This window comes from Pelobates fuscus, chromosome 5, assembly GCF_036172605.1.
Source record: "Pelobates fuscus isolate aPelFus1 chromosome 5, aPelFus1.pri, whole genome shotgun sequence".
NCBI classification, from domain to species: Eukaryota; Metazoa; Chordata; class Amphibia; order Anura; family Pelobatidae; genus Pelobates; species Pelobates fuscus.
In genome coordinates, this window is record NC_086321.1 from 359517930 (window position 1) to 359536697 (window position 18768).

The following is an 18768-nucleotide window of genomic DNA, read 5'->3' on the forward strand; positions in this document are numbered from 1 at the left end:
CCCTCAGAGCGGAATACATGACCCTGACGCGTAGTTCAAAGTTTGAGTCTCCCCGCAACCTATTATAATAGCCAGCAATGATTACACAGCAAAGCGCACTACCATAAGGCAGGTGTACTGATATAACTAATTTAGCTAGCTTAGCACTGATCAGCATTGTCGCCTGTTCTTCTGCTCTCTTTACGGATGATCTCTATATTTCACCTAACTGGCAATATAGCGCGGATTAAGCTACAAAAGTTACCCGTACTGAGCAACAACTGTTACCACGTGTTTAATTTTCTACCTTAATATAAAAATGTGCATCGCTCAATTGTCACCTTTGTAATAACATTGTGATATGTTCATGCTTACGACCGCTATCGTGGCAGGGTAAGCTGTCCTGTATTTCCATGCACTCAAAAATAAAGAATTAAAAAAAAAAAAAGAGCCGTGCTCTCTGGATTAAAAACGAAAGGGTAACACATGAAATTGTAAATTAACTTGAAAAATTACTTTTAAAAAATGTTTTAAAAGACTGAAATTAAATCTTTTTGTGAAAAAAACTAATAATATTACAGACCGTTTATATATCTCTTTGCATATCCTCAGCAAATTTTCATTTGAACAAAACATTTAAAAAAAAAAAAAACACACAAAAAAAAACCCTTCCATTGGCTTCAGAATTTTGGGTCCATGTGTAATGTTCAGCATCCATTGCAGTAACTCACAGGGTTTTTCGTTACGTAATTGCTTCATAACATTGGCTTCTCTAGGTCTACACAACACTGGCAATTTGGGCAGCTTGCCTCCTTCTGTTGGTTATTAATCAGTAATTGCATCGATTGTAGAATTTCACTAAACTGAGCCCGAAGTAACTTCTTAGATCTCTAAAAAATGAAAAACACATTCATTACTCTCATTCGTCATCTAACAAGTTAATGGAAAAATAGCAATATTACAAGTTAAAACAATTGAACAAAAAGCCATTTTATAATTATTTTTTTCCCAACATTTAAAGGACATTATGATGAAGTGAAAACACTTTTAGAAAAAGGGGATTCTGGGTCTTAATCAATAATTAAACTGTATGCGTGCTGTTACAGCCGACTATAGCAGTTATGGTGGCCCAATGTAATGGTTATGGTGGATCTTGTCCAGAGGCGTAACTAGAAACCACAGGGCCCTGCTGCGAAAAGTGCCCTGGGCCCCCCCCATATATCTTCCCCTGCTACTCCATTTGTATAGCACATACAGATACATACATGGACACACATGCTAATACACAGACACACAGAATGACACACATTCAGATACACAGAATGACACTTCTACAGATAAACACACACACACGGATACACATGCGGATACACAGACACACATGCAGACAGACACACATGCAGATTCACACACACAGAATGACACTCATACAGATATAAACAGTGACACACATACAAATACATAGGGGCACACACTGACACACATGCAGACAAACAGATACACATACAGACCGACATACAGACACACACACAGACACATAGACACACACACAGACATACACCCACATACATACACACACACACATACACACACATACAGACATACACACAGACATACACACATACACAGATATACTGATTCAAACATTTACACACACACAAACTGTTAAAAAAAAATTTAGTCACTCTCCTGTTTCCTACTTTTTAGGTGCAGGAGGGTGACTTCTCTGGGGTCCAGTGGTTGCTTCATGCTGATAGAGTCAGAGCTCCCACTCTGACTCCCTCCTCTCCTCCCCGGCGGTCTCCTCCCGGCTCCCACGCGTGCTCTGTTAGCTGGGAGGAAGTGACGGCTTCCTTCCAGCTCTGAGATCATCACTGGGGCCCGGTCGCACTCTTTAAGTTCCACCAGTGGTCTTGTACAGCAGCTGTGGCTGTAGCCCTGCATCCAGATTTTACTTGCAAAAGAATCCAGTTAGCTCTTCTGAGTGAAACAGGCCACGCATGGCCACATTTACTGGCTGAGAGCATCAACTGACCTCTAAGCCAATAAACTTAGTCCTGAGTTAGATCCTACACTAGGAGGCAGATATTCTAAACTGTTCTAAAAATTTTTTGACAAATTACTCTGGAAGCGGACTCTAGGCACCATAACTACTTTACACCGCTCTAGTGGCTATGGTGCTTGGAATGTTCTTGTAATAGACCTTCATCCTTCCAAATTCGTTATGTGAGAGTTTGGCATTAATGGTACTTCACTTAAAAGCCTTCTGAAGCACAAAGGAACATCATTTAATGTCTAATAACAGTAATACATTAGGCTTTATTTTTATCACGAACCCATTGATCCATCCATCCACGAATCCAGTTTTCACTCATCTATAAACCATTAAAACAAACACTCTTTGCATTATTACTACTACAGAGTACTATAGTGGTTATGATAACAGCTGGCTGGATTTCTCATTAGGCATAATAGGTACCTGTCCTTAGCTGGATTCCTGATAAGGGTGCCTGCTCTGCTTGTTAAATTCTCCCTACCTACCTCCTGCCCGGTGGATCTTGCTGTAGGCCTCTGAGATCGCTGGATTCAGTCTGAGAGACAAAATTGTGTGGTGTAAAAAGTGTGCAAAATACAAACTAATGTATGTGTTCCTCTTTTAATGATAAAACACCAATATAATAAAACGGTGAGAGGAATATAAAAAAGGCTTACTCTTTTAGGGGTCTTCACAAACTAATAATGGCCACAGAGTAGTACCACACATCTCAGTAGATGGAATATTAAATAATCTTCATAATCTATAATCACTTAAAACACTAAACACTACCAGAACACCACAATTTTTTTTTTATTTTTTTTTATGTGTATGTTCATTTCGGTTTTTCGTATTAACCCGTGTGTTGGTAGTTAGAGGTGGTCACTATTGTATTCTGGTTTTATCAGTCGGAGAGAGCCTGATCTGTGAAAGCCCGCCCCATATCTACTCACATTGCTGTGCAAACACACACACACACTCTGCTACTAATCAACCAAAAAATTTAACGAAAAGGAATTGGATCACCACTTAGATAACATACTTCTATTCCTGTTGCATTGAGTGCTTAGTCTACTGATTATTACAACTCTTAGAACAGGTTGCCCAAAAGGTAGATCACCAGATGTTGTAGAACTACAACTCCCATCATCCTTTTACATGTCTTTGCATGCCTTTAGCATGGCAAGGCATCGTGCAATTTGTCGTTTTAAAACATATGGGGACCTACCTTTTAAGCACCCCTGTCTTAGAATGTACTGAAACAGACTGTGTATAACATATATTCCATATTCCTGGCAGGGGAAGCTAGAACAAAACTGGTGTGCATCGTAAAGTTGGTTTCTATGGTAACATTTGGCTCCAAGACTTTCCATGTTGCCAAGCAGGGACAACCTTAGATAAAATGGCAATTTCTACAACATGTATATTTGCAATGTATCTTCTTGATCTCTTCTTCTTGAGTGGTTTCTCCACTTCTTTATTCCCTCAGTTTTTGGGTGTTCTAGCACCATGTCTCCCCTCATTATCAATAAACCCCAAATTGTAGCGAATTTAACACAAATTTACTAAAGACGCCTAAATTCTGTCCTTCCTCAGCATATGAATGGTGGAATGAACGGGAAATCTCTTAATACTATGTCACCAGCTTCTTTTTTAAAATGTGACCATAGTCTTCCTTTATCTCCTTTTATTACCAAGATAGGTTTTTAATAACATAAATAAAAAGAAAGGCACTATTGAATGCGCTCTATCACAGCATTTGCCAAGGATGCCTGGCTCCTGTTCCGTGCACTCACCTTTTGTTTATGTCTCCACAAGGCATAAACTGCAAAACCGCCTAAGAGCACAGCCACGAAGATACCCAGCGGTAATTGCCAACTACGCCCCCCTGCGTGATAATCAGATTAACAAATATTAAGTAAAATGCTATGTTAGATAGATCTTCTATCATTAGTCATCAATAACCCCTCCCTCACCCGCAACCCACATGGAAGAGATTTGGAGAGGAATTATGTATAAAAAGTGAAAGTGGTAGATTTAATCGGAAATCAACATGTAACATGGTGTGAAAAATCGTAGGTGACGTACTAGAGATTACGGTATGTATGCAACTAAAACATAGGACACGAGGTCATGCGTTTAGACTGGAAGAAAGAAGATTTTGTCTAAGGCAAAGGAAAGGTTTTTTTACTGTAAGAACAATAAGGATGTGGAATTCTCTGCCTGAAGAAGTGGTTTTATCAGAGTCCATACAGATGTTCAAACAGCAACTAGATGCATACTTGCAAAAATAGAATATTCAAGGATATAGTTTTTCAATGTAGGGTAATAGCTGCTTGATCCAAGGATAAATCTGACTGCCATTCTGGGGTCAAGAAGGAATTTTTTTCCCTAGTTTGTTGCAAAATTGGAAGTGCTTCAAACTGGGTTTTTTTGCCTTCTTTTGGATCAACAGCAAAAACAAATGTGAGGCTGAACTTGATGGACGCAAGTCTCTTTTCAGCTATGTAACTATGTAAGTATGTAAAATGTAATTTAGGACAAGAACATCAGGCAGCACCGTCTGAGTGACTGCCACTGGAGGTGTTCCTAGGCTCTAAGGTAAACACTGTATTTTCTCTGATAAAAGAAAAAGCCTGCATGTTGTTCAGGTGACTATAGTGTCTCTTTAGACAGAAAACCTTTGGTTATATTTAACTATTAATTTATTGTTATTTTCCCACATACAAGAACATTACATTTTCACTATGAATACTACACTCATGATGTGGGCTAGTGCAGGACTAAACCCACTTTGGATTCAGATACATCACCTGACTAGAGTTATACTGAAATTGTGTTGGCCTGTTAGAGGGACACATTAAATACCTCCCAATTTCAGAATTTATATCTGCAGATTGTATCATGCAAAATAAAGATTGTAAAATATAAAAAAAAAATGCAAACGATTAAAGAGTGATTTACAAGGCCCGTGTCATTTTTGGGGAAGAACAGCCCTAACCAACCCCAGCCATAGCTAACACTAACCCTGTCCCTAGATTGCTGAGTGATCAGTGTGAGAGCCATTTGCAATAATTAGAAGCCTTTGTCAGCAAGTGCATATAATATTAAGGGTCTGTTTACAAAACATCACATTTTGGCCAGATTTTAAGAAAATTGGGACCAAACGCTTTAATAAATTATGTGGGCTTTTTTGCAAACACATGCTAATAACCAGTACTATTTGGCAAATACTTAACCCTCTTCACAAGAGGTAAGCCATGTGGCAGCTGGTCTTAAGACTTGCCTAACAATATTAATAATATTGGTAATTGGAATTGGTGCTACAGTTTTTAATTTTTTCAGGGATTTCTGTTTTGTGTGACTTTTTTATTCTTAATAGTTTTGTTATTGGTTTATGGTTGTATGTATTCTACAGTCTACAATGAAGTACTTTTTACATACACATAGCCTTGTCACTGGCTCATATGAGTCATATCTATCTTTGTCAACACTGTTGATGGAATAAAACTTGTTGAAAATATTTTGGATTATGTGAGACCTCCTTACAGCATTGCCAGTATATATAAAAAGGGGACTATAAAATATCACATTTTGACCAACATAAAAGTCTGTGATACGATTTTTAGTGATTTATCTTGCTTGAAGGGAAGAGATTCTGTGCAGACCATAACACTTACGATTGTTTGGATTATCGCTTTGGGTGTCAGACTTACCTATAAAAAAAAAAAAAAATTAAAATAAAACAACAACTCATGAGCTGAAAATTCCAACTTAAAATGTTGTCGACTGTAAAAAAATGGGGGGGGGGGGGTGAGGGGGCGGGACCGGACCGCCGAGCTGGATGGCAGCATGCACGCAGAGCTCCTGCAAGCCATCAAACTCTAAGCTTTGAAACTATGATTTCCAGCTCCAGAACCAACCACCAGCAGCGGTCCACGGAGCTAAACGGACACTGCATCCAGGGTGAGGCTGGCTTATCGTGCTGCAGTCCCCTGGAGGAGAGGGCACCCAATCGAGGCCTACTCCGGCGGTGAGGGGGGCAGACGGCCGCTGCCACACTATCCTGCCTAACGGCGCCCAGCCAGAGGCCCAGACCCGGGTGGACCCGGCCCTGTCCCCCCCCCCTATGGACCGGTGGGGGTGATCCCGGTCCTCACCCAAAGGCTACGCAACCAAGGCCCAACAACACTACCACCCCGCTTGGGGGCCCGGGCGCCGCGCACTTACAGCACTCAGTGAGGCTTCCGGTCACAACTTGAGGGGGTTTGAGAAGATCGCAGCCTTCCTATACTACATCGCAGCCCAACAGGAGGTCTTTTACCTGTCCCATCAACTAACCAGGCCAGCGGCGGAGACCAAGCCGAGACGAAAATGGCTGCTAATATGGAGGGTCAGAACACCGCACAGCGACTACCCCCGCCAGCGACTTCCAAATCAGCAGTCAAGCAAGGTACTCCCACAGCGAGGCAAACCACACACGCACCTCGCACTCACACCTCACTGAGACAGCCCCAGCGAGGGACTTAACTTGACACCCTGCAGCAAGCTCTCCTGGTCTACGTCCGGCTACCTACCCCGGTGGACTCGACCCTATGGCTGCCCAGACGCGGCAGACTTCATCCAACACGGTTGTGACCTGAAAGAAGCCAACAAAGAATGCAACGACACGCCTGGTCGGACCTTGCTCGGATCCCTGCTTTGACGGACACTCACGCACTGTCACACAGACACAGCAGATCAGTCTGCCCCTACCAGCGAGGTGTCATGCCCGCCCTGCAGTCAGCCCCTGGAGCCGGTATCAGTACATACCTATTAGACCAGCCAGGGTGATATTTTTTGCGAAGCTTACTATTTAGACCCAGCATGTTCATCAATTAAGCCTTTTGGTCCAACGTATCAGTATAATCCCGTATTACACTCACTAAGCATGCATTCAGATAACCTGTACACAACTAGCCGCACACTGATACACCTGCTTGCTTAATAACCTATTAGCTTACTCGTGATTACTTATGTCTCACTAACGTTTTCTTTATTCTTAAACATGCACCCACATTTGAGCAAAACGTCAGTTAGTACTTGTTAAGCATTACGTATCAACGTAGACAACTCTCTGACATAACTGTAGAAAACGTAGGAAACGTCCTTTTTAAGCGTGTCTCTAACCAAGCTTTACTTTAACAATGTCAGAACGTTTAATTCAGACATATTTAGGACCTACATTGCTTCATAGATGACATGATAGATAATATAGCATGTATTTACCAGTAAAGCGCAGCAGTTTTGTAAGCTTGATAAATGCTCTCCTAAAATTAAAATGTGCCTGACTAATAATTGTCACAACCTGCAATGATGTAATATTGCAGTGATCTATACCTTGTCACCGCTGTTGTGGCGTACCAAGGCTGTCTGTCAATTTTGTGCACATCAAAAATAAAGAATAAAAAAAAAAAAAAAAAGGGAAAACGAACAACAACAGCAAAAATAAAATAAAATAAAAAGGGATTATACAAAATCACATTTTGACCAATATAAAGTCTATTACAATGCATTAGAATTTACTTTGACTTATATTGTTACTCTTCCTTTAGATCTCATGTTATCATGGGAAAAAGAGTCTAGTTTAGAATTTAACTGATCACATAGAGTATATATCAAGTATAAAAAGATTCTCTTCTCTATAGACCCCTAAATTGTGGATGGATAAATTGTTCCCCCTTTTCCCTTTTTTTTTTTCTAATGTACCCTTTTACCCAGTTATATTTACCAGGTTAAAAAAAAATAAATATGAGAATTATTTGAAAAGATTGGTATAAAATTACTAATGTCCTTCAAGTTATCACGCAATGTTCCAACCATCTAGAAATTCATTTCATTCAAGATAAAAGAACATTTTTTAAAATTCTACTGATGTATGTTAGAGAAACTGTGGTGAATTGGGATCCATGACAGAGATATGGTGGCACTGCAGTAAAATAAAACAATTTTGGCAATCGATGCACAATTTAGTTAAATCAGTTCCATCAAATGTAATATTCTCATCTAAAATAGGATTGTTTTTTTTACACAGTTAACAAGCCAGAAAGAATTATCATTGGTTATGTCAAACACCAAGTTTAACGCATTGTTTATAAATAGTATTCTCTGGTTCTTATTACATTTAATTAAAATGTGTAAGATGTATGCCAGTTTTATTTGTGTACATTATATAGTCATAAGTCAAAGTAAATTTTAATACATTTGTAATCGGAAGGTGGTTTTAATGTTGTGACTGATCAGTTTAGAATGTTCTGTTTATTTAGTTTTCGAGGCTCGATAAAGATATGCATTTGTTAAACATATTAATTGTAAGCTAAAGTGAAAAGCAAGAAGAAAAAATGAGAACTGAAATAAAGAAAACAATCCCACTCAGTGGGTGTAGTCCAATCTCGTTCTCAATAATATACCTCCAATTTGTAAGTGTCCCATATAGAAAGAGGGAGAGGGGAAAAGGGAGGGGGGGGGAAGGGGGTTTCTGTTTAAGCCTTTATTAGAGTATATTAAAAATTAGCAACTAGTTTCCCAATAAGTAGTGAAGCCTAAGAGGTGGGTAAATTGAATATAATTACCGTATTTGGTTCGTATAGCAACAAGTATATCCAGGATACAAACACCTGGGTAGGTAGTGAGTGGGGGGGGAAAAAACAATGCAGGAAGGGGAGAGAGGGGAAAAAGGGGAGGGTATCGATATACCAAAAAATATAGAGAGGTGCCTGGTAGCGGTAGAGGTAGCTCAGGGAGTCACTATACAAGGGACCCAGTGGTGCACATAAACTGAGAGGGTATGGAGCATATGTGTGTAGGGAAATACACTTGGTATTCCCTGGTATTCCTGCATATGACTTGTGCAGGTATATTGCTCTGATATCAGGGACCGGCTAATGTTACAGAGCCGTAACCCTTTGCTCACATAGGTGCCACACCAAAGTCCTAGAATTGCCCTGGACTAACTGTCAAAGCTCACAACAGTGAGACAGAAATTAAACTGCTACTTCGAGGCAGCCTCAACCTTTCCCTATCTCCCCATACAAATAACAACCCCAAAGTACTAGATGGGGGTATTCCCCGTCCACTTAGCAAACAGTTGCACGAAACACAAAAGGAAAAAATAATTAACAAACCACCCAACAAGAAAAAGGTTAATAAATCAAAGCGGGAAACTGAAAAATAAATTGCATCGGCTCAAAATTAGCTCGACGCGCGTTTCGGCGTTTAAATGTGCCTTTGTCAAATGCGCCTTTGTCATGCGCATTTAACTTTGGTCCCGTGTTATGTTTATTTAATTTAATTTGGTCTTTTTGGGGGCGGGGCTGCAAAAAGACAATTAATGAGTAAAGAAGAATTTTGAAAGCAAGTATGAATTTTTATTTTACAGGTATTATACTTTTTGGGTCCCCTCAGTATTAAGATGAGTGGAGTAGGTGTTTGAAGACCCCTAGCCACATGGGAGTAAGGGGCCATTGACTCTGATATGTGTATGTAGACTGCTGGCCCCTCTGGTAGTATAATCCCAGTAGATTAATAACCCTTACAAATTGAGGGGGATGGGGGTGGGGGGGAGGCAAGGCATGTATTGTGCATGGACTACTAAAACCATTTAAAGGGACACTATAGTCACCAGAACAACTACAGCTTAATGCAGTTGTTCTAGTGAGTATAATAGCTCCCTTCAGGCATTTTCATGCAAACACTGCATTTCAAAGAAAAGGCAGTGTTTACATTGCCCCTAGGGACACCTCCAAGTGGTCACTCCTCAGATGGCCACTGGAGGGGCTTCCTGGTTTAGGGCTGCACAGTAAGCAGTCCTGCCGTTCAATGTTCCCACGTTCTGCATGGAGATGCTGGATTTTCCTCATAGAGATGCATTGATTTAATGCATCTCTATGAGGAGGTCCTGATTGGCCAAAACTGCATTTGGCCCCGCCCATGTGCCGATTTTAGCCAATCCAATGCTCTCCCTATAGGAAAGCATTTGATTGGCTTAAAATCTGCCATTTTGATGATGTCACAAAGGGTACGGAGTCAGTGCCGGCAAACGCGCCGCACTGGAAAAAGGTGAGTTTTAAACTTTTATAAGGGGGTTAAAGGGGGGGGCAAGCAACCTATATGGTGGGTTAAACACTATAGGGTCAGAAATACATGTTTGTGTTCCTGAGCCTATAGTGATCATTTAATGTTATCTTGTTGGGATTATGGATCAAACTAGCAAAAATACTGAATCTCACTTGTGTCCATTTTTTTGTTTACATAGCTACATATCAAGTGCATACATTTTAATAAAGGGAAACTAACATTAAAAATAAAACCATGTATTTCTAATGCTAAGGTTTCTTCCTGCTTATTTAGATTCACTGAGATAATCATTAATGGTGATATTAGACAAACTAAACATGTGTGGTAATCACGTTGCTGTGCCAATCATAATCTGCTCGTAGAGATGCATTTCACTAAGGCATATATATCAGGAGCATTTGGTGTCTTCATGCTGGGCATAAGGACAACGAACGTCAATCCTGAAAACATTGGCTGACTCTAAGGAGGAAGTATCTCTTGTTTCTGAATGACAACCACTTGAGGAGTACCTAGAGCTCAACATAAACAGTGCCTTTGCACAGCCAATGCAGTATTAACAAACAAGACAGAGGATAGAGTGTCCCTTTAAATGTTATTATGACGCTATTATTGAATTATCATAATTTGCTTGTGCTTTGGTGTATTGTGGTTTTGAGCATATCTCCATATATAGCAAGTTGCAAGAGGATACTAGGACGTGCCGTAAGCGGTATTGTGCATGTGTTTGGAGCCTGCCATTGTGTGTGTGCAGAGTGAGCTGATTGTGGTGTGGTATTGTGTTATAAGGTCGGTTTTAGTCGTGTTGTGTTTGTGGTGTAATGTAATGCATATGTGGCTAGGAGCTGTAGATAATGTATGTACAGGGGATGTAGCAAAGTGTGCATACAGGCTATAGTGTGTGTGTGTGTGTGTGTGAATATTATATAAATATGTTTGGAAGTATTGTGTATGTGTGTGGTGCAGTGTGTCGGGGGGGTCTGTGTGTATGTGAGGGGTGCAGTATGTGTGTGTGAGGTGTGATGTGTGTGAGGGTGCGGTAGGTGCTGTGTGTGTGGGCGCTGTGTGTGATTGATTTGTGTGAGGGTGCTGTGTGATGTGTGTGAGGGTGCTGTGGGTGTTTTGTGTGTGTGGGTGCTGTGTGGGTGCTGTGTGTGATGTGTGTGTGAGTGCTGTGTATGATGTGTGTGAGAGTGCTGTGTGTGATGTGTGTGTGAGCGCCGGCCCTGCATAGACAGGCAGGGGAGATCCTGTGATATCCCTGCCGGCCTCGGCCCCAAGGCCATCGCGGCCCACCGGGCATTTGCCCGGTGTGCCCGATGGCCAGTCCAGGCCTGCTTCCAGGATAACCTGGTCTGTAGCTCTCAATGTGTGTCCTTCTCATCACTGCTGATGAAATAAAGCTTGTTAAAAATGTATCGTATTGGGGGGCGGGGCCAACCGCCATGCTGAGAGGTCGCATTCAAGTTGAGCTCCTGCAGACTCACGACAATTATGCTCATTAAAAGCAAATAAGCTACTCACCTGCAGTTAAGCAGCAGCGGTCCTGCGGGCAAGGAGGTGCTGGAGCTGAGGCTACTCGGATTCCAAGCGTTTTGAGAAGGCACATAAGCACAGCTCCATCTGAGGCCTACCCGAGCGGTGAGTGAGGTGGACGGGCGCTACCTCGCTATCCTGCCCTGCGGTTTCCCTTCGGAACTCCGATGCCAAGCGGTAAGGGCCCCGTATCCCGCCCCCTTTGGACCGGGGGGGTCATCCCGGTCCCAGGAGACTGCCTCCGCGACCTGTAGTGCTTGGGCCTGAGGGGGCTCCCCACGACCAAAATGGCGGAAACGGGAGGAAACCCTAAAATGGTGGCGCAACCAGGGACCACCAAATCACAGCTACACTGATACCTAGAGGCTGTCCAGACGGCGGAAAAGCAACGGGGCCCCTCGCTACAGCGCAGCTACCAACTTACCTATCCACAGACGGGGATTCCCAGCTCCCGCGGCAACGAGCAGTCGGGACCTGCCACCCGGTCCATCAATAGGCAAGGCTGCTACTCCTGCCGACCTACACGACAACACAGCAATCCAAGTACATCCAGCTGAGGACCTCACGATGGAATCTCACAAGGGGAGAGCACTCACCCCTCTTACCAGTGAACACGATGGACTCACTCCTACCATGCCACACACTCTGCAGATCGGGGGTTGGATAAGCATGAACTGCCACAGCATGAACTGCCAAAGGGACTCTCTCTCAAGGTCTGGGCTGCACTCAGGGGGAGAAGCTCCTGCCACTTTTGAGCAGTTACAGGATGCCAGTCTAATTTTGTATAGTTAAATGTGCCTTATTGCAATGTTACGCTGCTTCCTCTCTCCTATTTACAAATCTATTTGAACTCTTATGACTCCTCTGTAGACAAACACGACTAGCCTGTGTACTAATATACTCACTGTTTATATTGACCATCATTACACTCAGACAAATGCTATGCTTAAATATGCTTACAGATTACATCAGCATGTATTGAATCATATTTTCTAGTACTCAGTAACTAATCTACAGCAACAGTTATACTTAACCTGCCATACTATGCATACTTATGCAGTGTAGTTTAATCAACTATTAATCTATATAAAAATTGTGCAGAATATTCCACATGCCAACCAACTGTTAAATATCTGTTTGTATGCTTGTCAAAGCTGTTGGGGCATGACGAGCCCACTTGTTATATTTTCATGCACGCTAAAAAAAAAGAATTCAAAAATAAAAAAAATTATCGTATTGCATGAGATGTTTGGAGCATTGCTAGTCTGAGATCTGATGCTTTTTGATTTACCATGCTCAACCTGATCATGTGATCTTTGCTTTTACTGAGTTTCCTACCTATGATGGCTTACTTGGTTATTTTTTTTTTAGTTTGATATCTGCACCTATGTCATTGGTAGGGGGCGTTATAATTATATTAGCATATATCGATGATTACATCATTTATACACCTAACCGTATGAAGTAATAGTAGTCAAAATGGTCAATTTACAACATAAAAAATATTAAACAAAATTGAAAAACGTACAGAAAAAATCATAATATCAACAGGAGAGGAAACCTACTTGGACTTGAGATTGGGTTGGCGACGCAATTTGTTTCTGTAGAGAAAAAAAAAGTGTAAAAATAAAGCATTCTTGTATTTGATAGATCGCTGAGTCACACAGCCTGCAGAGAGTATTGTTTTTATCTGAGTGTGTTTCTTCCATATATATATATATATATAATATAAAAAATATAACAGACTTGCCTCAGTCTCTCCCTGAGTTAGGAATAGACGACTGGAATTAATGTCAGATTCTTTACCATCTGAGCTGAAAATTCCAACTTAAAAGTTGTCGACCATGAAAAATAACACAGGATTTAACGGAAAATCTGCTATTAAGGACTAAATGTTACTCTTTACAGCAAACATAATATAGATAATAAACTATAATATACCAGCAAAGAATGTCCTGTGTATATTTAGTTTTGCAGGCTCAATCAAGCTAGGCATTTGGTAAACATGTTTATTTCAAGCTAAAGTGGTTTAGGGGTTTGGAGTGTTACTTTGGCCCCCACAGCCACAATGCTTATCATTTCACTATCCATTTTTCTTCTTACTAGACTTTATGCTTTTTCTGACTTTTTATTATCTCTCCTCCACTCAGCTCTTCCTTCTTACAGATCACATTCCGTTCTCTGCCGTCTTTTCCTCTCTAAGCATTTAGTTAATTTCTCTCTATTTTAAAATTGTTGTATCGCCCAAGGTTATTTTTTTTGCCATCACACTATACAATACACCCCGTTACCCAGATAATGTTTTCCTCATTATCAGCATATATTCTGTGTTCTCTCTCTCCCCTTTTAATCTATTGACATGCCATCTCTCTCTTTACAGCACACAAGGAAACTGTCTGGCAAGAGATTGGTCGTTCCACTCTATCATTAGACTTTTCAATCCTTCCCATCCCTTGTCCTTCCCATGTCTCACCGATGCTTATCTGTCACTCATGCAGGTATCTTATTCTTCCCAAAATATCTCTGTACCTCCCATGCATACAGATTAAACACTAATGAGAATAAACAGTCCAGATCTTTCACTCACCTGTCACATCCAGGTCCTCATTACAATCTGAGGTTTTTATTGAGTCTCTGTTTATCTCGATCATCAAGCCATAGTTGCCTGGTTTAGTGACATTTTTGAGTTTTAGAGTTAAAGTATTGTTGGAATAAGTAAACGTTCCGTTCTCATTTTCCCCAGGTTTATCAGTCGTACAATGAATAAGTTTAGTCATGTTCCAGGTTGCTTTTGCCATTTTCAGTCCGGGTACATTAGTACATATGACATGGACATCTGTATATTCCTGTATGGTTATTGTGCAATGGGCAGCTGACAAGAAAACAGATTAAATAAAAAAAAGTTTTGCTGGTAATAATAATTTTTATTTTATAATTGTATTTATGTACATTTCGAACACCCTGCAATAATAATGTATAGGACAATGTAAGAAAGGTGTAAGAGCAGATATTAAAAGGACAAAATAAGCACCAAAACAACTTTAGCTTAATGAAGCAGTTTTGGTGTATAGATCGTGCCCCTGCAGTCTCACTACTCAATTCTCTGCTATTTAGGAGTTTAATTGCTGTTTATAAAGCTTCTTTATCACTGCTGTTTATCAGTAGTCTCATCCGTGAAAGGGGCGACGGTCTGCCTAAAAATGCTACTAATCCAACCAGCTCTGGTTCTGGACATCCAGAGACTGCTGGTCTTGGCTCCACTAACAAACTGCAAGCCAGGAAATGGCTGGACAGGAAGAGGAAGGGATCACTTCCCATCTGCCCACTGACAACCTCTCACACAGGAAATACATTGCAGGAGATAAACCAACATAAGGGATAGGGTTAAAACTTAAAGAGAAACTATAGTACCAGGAAAACACCCCCCACGGTACAGAAGGGGTTAGAAACGCCTTCTGTCACTTACCTTGTTCCAACGCCAATGTGTCACAGCGCTGGATGGAGCTACTTCTCTGCTTCTCCCCCGTCAATGTCAGGTGGCGGGAGAGACCTAATGTGCATGCGTGACGATGTCTGCACTCGCCTTAGTGCTTAGGGTTTGGGTGACGCTGGATGTCCTCATGCATAGCGTGAGGATGTCCAGTGTCAGTTAGGTGACCAAAAGTTAGGGGCCCCGGAAGTCCATTTAGTGGCTTTCTGGTAGACAGCCACTAGAGGTGGAGTTAACCCTCAAAGGTAATTATTGCAGTTTATTAAAGCAGGGTTTAGGGACCTGGGACATTGCACCCAGATCACTTCAATGAGCTGAAGTGGTATGGGTACCTATAGTGACCCTTTAACTTTTATTTGAGATATACAAACACAATCTATGCTAAAACAGCAAGATGAAAGGTAAAACATATATAAAATGATAATTGATTAAGACAATCCACACAGCTACTAGAGTAGTGCTACGAATGACCTAATATATCACTTGGTCACAAAATTGTGTATGGATAAACGTTCAACACCTATCAGAGAAACAGCTGCAATAGTGTTTGTAACAAGGACATTGAGTAGCGTAAATATATCCTCCAGAGGTAACAATGTGGCAAAGATAACTGCTCCATAGATCAGAAGATAGATAGATAAATAGAAGACCCAGGAATAAGCAAACCACCCATGTGTAAATAAACCGAATTATAAACATGAAGCCAAACTGCACAATAAATGAACACTTAAAGGAACACTAATAAAAAAAAACAAGTCCTACGCTCACTCCCATCACTCCTGGGCGGCAGCAACGACCACAGTACACATAAGCCCCAATACATACAGCAAAAACCAAAGAAAAAGTTACCTGTGCTCTCTCCTAAATCCCTATTAAGTTACTCCAATGGCCATCGGAGGGAATGCCCGCCCGCCAACGCCAAGGCAGACCCCCTTAGGTGGGTCCCACAGTGACCCTTCACCTTGTTTCCTTGAGCCTCTGGCAAAGATATCTCTAATGAGACAGAGAGGAACACTGCACAAGGCATCATGTGATGGAGATATTACCTCAATAAGGAATTTTGGGGCAGGTAAGTTTTTATTACCTTACTTCCACTGTGTTATTCACCTCAGTAAATGCGTAAATAGCGTTTTGTGAGGTGAGAGAACTTCTCTTGATTGATATTTCCTCATTAGCCATGTGTGAAGCACTTACAGCGAGAATAGTAACATTGGTAGAAGATATCAACTTACAACCATGTTCTTTCCACTCCTCCTGTTCCTTGTTGTCCGCTACTGGAAAAACAAAAACAAAACCATCAGTTAAAATAAGCTTGAAAGTGATAGATGTTTAGAAAATAACTGTTCCAGCAGAAAGCATTATTTCATCTGAATGTATTAAGAATGTATTCACCTCAGTAAATGCAGAAATAGCGTTTTCTGAGGTGAAGGAACTTGCCTGGAGTGACAGTTCCTTTCTAACCATGTGTGAAGCACATACAGTGAGAATAGTAGCAGTTAGTAGTTGATACCAACTTACAATGACAACTTCCCATCTTCTTCTGTGTCTTGTTGCTGTCTGCTGGAAAAACAAAAATGAAACATCAGTCATTAGAAACTTAAAAGTGACAGATGTTTAGAGAATGACTGTTCCAGCAGGAATCATTATTTCATCTGAATGTATTTTGTTTAATTTTAGTCTAAATGAACGTCTATTAAATAGCATGCAAATCATAGATAAAACTAGGAAACCGTAAACAATTATATTATAGATAATAAAACTACAAAAATATATATTTTTCAGAAAAACAGAGACATTACATTAGAAATCTTTCTGTAAGGTGTATTCTAGGCACCCACCCATATGTTAGGTCCAATGTGAAGGTTAGGGGAGGTGTGGGTAGGGCTGCATAAACAGAAACAAAAGTGATTTAACTCCTAGATGGCAGCAAATTGAGCAGCGAGACTTCAGGGGCATGATCTATACACCAAAACGGCTTCATTAAGCTAAAGTTGCTTTAATGACTATAGTATTCCTTTAAAGGGACACTATAGGTACCTAGAACACTTTACCTGTCACCTTAACCCTAGTTTTAGGGTTAACCAGTTTTAGGGAAACTGCAACGTTTACATTGCAGGGTACAGACTGCCACTAGACACACTTCCTGCATATTCACGGAGTTTAACTCCCTGAAACAATGAGGACGTCCAGCGTCTTCAAAATCTCCATTGTAAAGCATTTATCAATCTTGTCCTAAGAGGGAAGGACTAATGCGTGCGTGGCGTTTTCCGCACAAATGCGCATTAGTTTTCCCATCGGCATGACATTGGAAGAGGAGTCTGGCGAGGGACCTCCGCAGTGGAATCGTTTAAAGGCTACCTACAGATAAGGGACTCTAGAGGGAAAGGGGAACTATAGCTTTAACAAACAATACAGTTTTGCATTCCTAATGCTATACTGTTCCTTTAAAACTTCTGAGTTGGATGTGAATAATCACATTGAAACTAAACCCACCCAAAAGCCCCTGCAGTAAGCAAAATATGATAACTACAAATATATTTGGAAAATAGTCCATTGATTACTGCATAATTGTCTGCATTTTAAACTAATCAAATACTATTTCTGAAATAGGATTGGATGGGATAGCGAAATAGTTTTTTTTCATTATTTAAAACATTCTGCGAAAAAGAATAATTTTTAAGAATAACAGCTTAAAACACAACACGGCTGAATTTACCTCCTTTAAACGTTACATTGTGAGTACAGGGAGAAACGCAGAGAGAAACGGATGCGAAAATAACGAGGCATTGCGCTAAAACCCGATGCATTTTTAAATGGTGGTAAGATACAGCTGCAGAGACGTAACAGGTGGTGTTGGGTTTTTAGACAGAGACCGCAATCGCTGGACGGTTATCGTGAATACGTTTTTGATTTCTGAAAAAAATAAAAGTAGATCACATAATTATACATGAGAATCAATGTCACCATCAAATATAATGTCTGAATAATAGCTTTCCATGTGTCTGTCTAATCCGCTATTTGTAGGACACGAGCTTGTCACATATTGTCTCCTAAAACAAGAAACATGCATTGGAGCTTAATGTAACTAAACAGAGAGTGTTATTTGGGACTTATATGTACTAACATTTCAAAAGCTTTCTGTGCTGCATACTGCAGCTGTATGTAAATGGATAGATATTTGAAAGATAGTTATCGATAAAGAGAAATATTTATCACATTCTTATATGTTAAATGCTGGGTAATAACCCTATGCACAAATCATAGCTATGTAGAAATGCCTTATACACATATTTGAAACTGAATGAAAACCGCCAGTTTGTAAGGATTCTGTGATTATTATATAATTTTTGGACAGTTCAGCTTAAAGGGGCACTGTACTGCCCTACACAAAAAAATAACAACATAAAATCACTCTTTAATAGATACAACCCAAATAAAAACATGTATGCTTTTAGATATGCATTTATTAAATTTGGAGTATATTTAAAACACATTACAAAAGCTGGATTTTTCTTGTCTCAAGCCCTCCCCTTTTAACCCCGCCCAGACTTTCTGTGGCTGCCCAATCACAGACTTCCCTGTGCAGCTGCCTGTGCATACAAACCATGGTAAGTAG

General features: G+C 40.6%; 1 protein-coding gene across 1 annotated transcript in view; it reads right to left on the reverse strand.

The window, feature by feature from the left end:
• Nucleotides 1-623: 623 nt before the first annotated feature.
• LOC134612288 (uncharacterized) overlaps nucleotides 624-18768 on the reverse strand; it is a 44624-nt gene continuing 26479 nt past the window's right edge. Inside the window, exons 2-8 of the mRNA XM_063456627.1 lie at nucleotides 17869-18065; nucleotides 16671-16712; nucleotides 16385-16426; nucleotides 14250-14534; nucleotides 5695-5730; nucleotides 3811-3902; nucleotides 624-869 (exon numbers count right to left, since the gene is read on the reverse strand). Of these exons, the coding sequence (XP_063312697.1) occupies nucleotides 735-869; nucleotides 3811-3902; nucleotides 5695-5730; nucleotides 14250-14534; nucleotides 16385-16426; nucleotides 16671-16712; nucleotides 17869-17959 (723 nt within the window). The 5' untranslated portion in view covers nucleotides 17960-18065 and the 3' untranslated portion in view covers nucleotides 624-734. The remainder of the gene's footprint in view (nucleotides 870-3810; nucleotides 3903-5694; nucleotides 5731-14249; nucleotides 14535-16384; nucleotides 16427-16670; nucleotides 16713-17868; nucleotides 18066-18768) is intronic.